This window comes from Telopea speciosissima, chromosome 4 (genome assembly GCF_018873765.1).
Source record: "Telopea speciosissima isolate NSW1024214 ecotype Mountain lineage chromosome 4, Tspe_v1, whole genome shotgun sequence".
In the NCBI taxonomy this organism is placed as follows: Eukaryota; Viridiplantae; Streptophyta; class Magnoliopsida; order Proteales; family Proteaceae; genus Telopea; species Telopea speciosissima.
This window is the reverse complement of record NC_057919.1, coordinates 65,359,356-65,364,690: the sequence shown is the minus strand read 5'-3', so window position 1 is coordinate 65,364,690 and position 5,335 is coordinate 65,359,356. Positions and strand designations below refer to the sequence as shown.

Below are 5,335 nucleotides of genomic sequence, written 5' to 3'. Positions count from 1 at the left end.
TGGACTTTTGAAGCAAGCACAGTTTGGGTAGATTGAAGTTGAATTATCGAAGAATGGAACAGGGGAAGGCTGGAGAGCTGGTGCATCTATTTGAATTTGCCTCGGAAATGTATGATCTTAGGAAAGTAAAATTTAGCCTCCCCGTAAGAGTCTAATATGGTTTATATTATTGGCTGTAAGAACCTAATATACCTGAAAAAGTGAATTCTTTTTGAACGAATAACTCAATGTTTAACCAATTTTTGTCATCTCAGTTCATTAAAAAAATTGTTCTTATAACATCCTGTAAATGGAAATAGTAAGTGAAAGAATCCCTAGCTTGCAGTTTTATGATCATCAAATGGTTAGATTATCTGAAAGTAAAACCTGAGGCTGTATTTACTTCTGTGAGACTCTAAATTTCTTCAAGCCACAAAGTTTGTTTCCATGGTTCTGTGATATGCTTTCAAAGTGGATTTTGATAATCATAGAGACAAAGCATGGGCAGGTACGTCGCCCTCTTTACATGTGGTTGTATTGGAGAATTTACATAAATATTGATATTGATGTAGGTAGCAATTTAATTTTTTTCTCCAAACAAAAACCTTCACCCCAAACCCTATAAGGTAAATGCGGGAATTGATCCCAAGACCTCATATTGGCAATCTAACCCATGGATTTTCCTTCTCATGGTGGAAGAAAACTTTCTTCAAGTTGACAATACAAACTTGTAAAAGTGAGAGTGCTGAAGGAGGACTAAACAAACTTTTAGGACTGTGAACTCTGAAGTGGGAAGGAAGGTGGTGTATTGCTACGCTAGCCCTTTTGTTGCGGGTGAGTTAACTAGGTCTCTTAACTGTATCAAATGATGGAATAAAAATGTTCTGGTTGTGTTCCCTTGCCTACGCAAAAGGGAGTGAAATGACCGCACTACCCCTTCTATTGATAGCCCTTGCATGCCCTCTCATTGGCCTCTATACTGGTATACTGGTTCAGGAGCCGCATGATAACCCGGCAGCAAACCCTGTCCCTTACTTTTTGAATGCTGGGGGTTTAAGCATTGCAAATTGAGTACCATTAGGTTTTGGAAATGGCGACTGCAGTTTAAAATAGGGAAAAGAGTTCTCTTAGCAAGCAGTGTAGCTTATGCTTTTTGGAAAGATTTTTCTATTTATTTTTTCTTTTTTTTTTTTCAAAACAATTAATAAAAAAATCATGTGATGAGGCGAAGGCCACACCGCTTGTTTAGACAATCCCCTCGCTTATTTGTTGATTATGTGGATATTTTTTTTCCCTTACGCCAGATTTGGTATGGTTTTTATTTTAGTTTCGGATTGATTTTATGAAATAGTCAACAAATAGTTTTTTGTCAAAAAATTGAAATTGTTTTGTTTGCATCAATTGAAATATTTAAGAATAAAAATTTCATTTGGTAATTGAAGACGTATCCGATGAATGAATGATTCAATCCCCTCCTGCTCACATAGGTTCTTCCATTGACCAGGTTCCCCTTCTTCTATGTGAGGCGGGGCATAAGTAAGAGCGGAAGCTAGATAAAATGCGGAGCACCAACATAGGCTGCCAATATAGTTACCTTGCTTACCAGCTCTTACCATTTGATATATATTTCTTTGGAAAGGGTAATGGTAGTTGGGGTAGAGGCGGGTCCGGGGACGTGAAGGGGGTGGTTGTGATGGGGGCATGGTGGTGGTGAGACCATTAGGAGAAGATGAAGGGTGGAATTTTATTTTTAACATGAAATTATTATTTTACCTCATCAAATTAACCATGTGCTAACTGAAGAGCAAGAATGAAATCAAATTCAATTTTAAAATTGAAACAACTCATCAACTATTTCAAATTTTCTATTCCATTTGGTATATATTTCACTAAAATAATCAATTTTCAGAGTGATTGATTCAATGGTTTTCAGAATTGAAATGCGGATTCCGAGTTTAAAATACTTGTGGTTGAGGGTTGCAATTTTTTTGAGCATTGGAGAACTTTAGGGGTGGGGGGCGGGGAAAATTATTGCCCCCAATACTGGGGGCGATCCAGTGCGCATTGTACGGTTGGGCACCGTTAATGTGTGTACAGTGGGCCCCACTGTGCACACATGGGTTAGACCCAAGGCCGTTTGAACTCATGACCTCTTATTTGAGGAGTTGATCTTTTGCCATCTGAGCTGACCCTTGGGGTTCGAGGGTTGCAAATTGCCTTAAATAAGTCCTGAAGAAGTGTAGAGATCACCCGTTCTCTTGGCAGTTGGGTGGATTGGATTGGCAGGCTGCCTGGAGCCGCTGAACCAGTTGACTGAGAGGAAAAGGAATGGCTGGAGGAGTGGAAGAAGCAAGCGAAACCCAAGACCAAGAATACGTTTACCGGATTAGTACGGCCAAGGAATGGGAGGTGTTTCAGACTAACGGTTGCATTTTCGGTGGAGACCTTGATAGAACTACTGGTTGTATTCATCTTAGCAAGCTCGATCAGGTCTTCTTCTTCTTCTTCTCATGACTATCCCTTGATTTCCTTATTGTTATTAAGCCCCTTGATTTGATTTGCTTCTCAACTTTCCAATTTCTTTCTTTGTTCAATTCGGATAAAAAAACACAGCTGCTAATTCTACGATCACTGTTGGGATTTTCGTTCTTCGAGAAATTCCTGGAATAATAGGATGCTCAGGCCCTTTTGGTTTTGATTTTTTCTCTCATTTGAGCACATAATCGAAGTTTTTCTTTTCCTTTTTAATTATCGGGAAGAAAAACAACAAACATATCCACTTAGTTCTCAGAATAATGGCTGTTTGGTCGCCTCAATTCTTCAGGAAAAGATTTTTCGGATTGAAAACCTTCGATTCAGGTGTTCACTGAGTCGAGGTTGCTGAAATTAGCCATTTGTGGAAAATTAGTTCACCTGTGAGGGATTTTGTTTAGGTTATAGAGAAACGGAAACTTCAAGTTAGCCATACGATGGATTGATGGATTTTCTTGTTTTCTACTTTGCAGGTGCAGATGACTCTACAGAATTTCTTCAAGGGCGTTCCAGACCTCTACTTGCTCCAGATAGACTGTAAGAAGGTACAAGAATCTGTAATTTCTGCCACTATTTTCATCTCCACCATCTATCACCGCCTCTGTATCTTCTCAAACCCAATCAAAACATAATATCTGCTGCTTTTGTATTTGTTCATTATCATCTCAAATACAGTTTTTTTCTTTGGTGATTCAGCTTGGAGATGGCCTAGTTTATGAAGCTGTAGATGACGGTTCTAATTTCTTCCCTCATTTCTATGGCCCTTCCCGGTGTTTTATTCCTCTTCCTTTAGATGCTGTTGCCAAGGCAGAGAAATTGAATTTCTTGGATGGTAAATTTAGTTGTAGTTTTCTGTAATGAACTGCTGTGGCCATGAATATGAAGTTGATAATTTCATGGGCCATTTCAAAATTCAAAAATAAGCATTGTATTACTGTTGTTACTCTTGAAGTTTCTCAATGAAAGTTTCTATCCAAAGTTTTATCAGTTTCCTTAAATGGTGAGATTAATGTAGCATATGGTTATAGTGAAGGCTGGTGGAATCAGGGTTTTAAACATCGGAATCAGGTCGAATTGGCCAATTCAAATCGGAATCGGTGGAGCTTGCAGATATCGGTCGATCCATACTCGTCTGATTCCTGATCGATTCGACTGAATCCAAATCAGCTAAGACTGATCCAGTTGCCGATTCTGTCTACTTGACCAGTTGAACCTTGGGTGATGGAATTCACTTTACTTATTTCCTTCCCTGGGTCTGTTCTATGTTTCAGGGATTAATGCAGATTCCCACAATTTTATTTTGGAATAGGCCATGAATACTGTTTGATATTCATTTTTTCACTATTTTCTCTCTTCTTTTAGTCAGTAAAATAGCAGTACATCAATCAAACTCACCTCTTTAGCTTGATTTATAAGACTTGTGGCCGGGGCACATATTGTGTTTTCTGGCTTGTGCTTCTTTCTTGGCAGCTATCTGGCACTGGGTGTATTGGGATCTAGAAATATTATGTGATGAGCATACAGGAAAACCCTCTTTGGATTTGTCCAAGATCTTTGGAATTCATTTATTTCTTTCACGGGTGGCTTCAATCAAAACGACAATACCGACTGAACAAAGTGTCAGTGTTTCTGCCAGGAGGGAGATTTTTTAGCCCGGACAACTCGCCTCTAGTATTGTTTATTTTCTGCTCTTCTGTTGTCTTTGATGTTAAACTTACCTTTCGTCCTTTTACTACCAGAGCAGAACTACCCACTGAGCCATTCAGCGTTTGTGCACTTAGTTCAGCTTCGTAATTCGGGTGAAAGATAGATATATTACATCATAGCGTGCCAAAATAAACTCCGAATTTTTTTTGTTTTTTGGTTTTTGGTTATATTTTCTTAAATTATGCATAAAAAATTATATTTCTAAAGTTTCGGCCAATTCCAGCTAATTTGCCGCAATCGGTGGAGGCCTCTTATGTCCGGTTCTGAATTTTAAAACCTTAGGATACAAGGTTTAGATTTTTGGGAACCTTTGTGTTGGTTGCAAATGTATATGTCGTACATTCTACAGTAAGGATTTTCTTGGTCATCTGCAATTCCCAGGTCTTGATCTATCCTTGTTTCTCTTTCTTTATACCATCACTTCTCAATTCTGTTATCATCTCTAGTGCCATATGAACCTTACAGAAATGGTTGGCAGAAAAAGGTTTATCAGGAGCGTATGAGATTGAGCTAATGATCATAGAAGAGACAGCATCCATCGAACATAACTACCAATTAGATCCTTTCATGCAACAAAGAGATATGGGATAACACATCCATGAGAATCAAGAGGAGTTTCCAACAGGATCAGCTGCTCATTGATGCCGATGATCCACCAGCCACTGTGGGCCAGTGGCATTAGCTTGTGGATCTGAAATTTTCGTAGACTATGTTGCATCACCCTTTGAAAGAAGATTGCGATTGGGATTTGATTGCTTAGATTAAACGTAGTGAATTACCTTCAATGTGCAGATTTTAATTATTTTCTTCATGTTTTGATGCAGTTATATGTTCATGAAACAGTGCGAAGTGTCAGATTTAATCATATTGGGAGAGTTGAAGTTAATAGCCCATGACACTATGAAACAAAAAGCTTGAATAAGGACTTTTCATGGTAAGTTTCATCTGTACTTCTTATAAAATTTCTTAGGTAAAAGAATAGAAAAGAAAAGCAAGTGGGTAGTTGCCACCGACACTTGAGCTGGTTGAATACTTGGATTGGATCTGTAAGCATATGTATCCCTCTGTGATCTCAATTTGTCCCATGCAGGGGTCAATGGTGATATCCAATTGCATA

At 38.5% G+C, this 5,335-nt stretch overlaps 1 protein-coding gene across 1 annotated transcript; it reads left to right on the top strand.

Annotated features, from left to right (window-relative positions):
- The first annotated feature begins 2,202 nt into the window (after positions 1 to 2,202).
- LOC122657468 lies at positions 2,203 to 3,501 on the top strand. Its single transcript, XM_043852175.1, has 3 exons — positions 2,203 to 2,469; positions 2,985 to 3,056; positions 3,208 to 3,501. Exons 1-3 carry the CDS (start codon positions 2,308 to 2,310, stop codon positions 3,367 to 3,369), a joined length of 396 nt encoding a protein of 131 aa, XP_043708110.1. The 5' UTR covers positions 2,203 to 2,307; the 3' UTR covers positions 3,370 to 3,501.
- Positions 3,502 to 5,335: the final 1,834 nt, after the last annotated feature.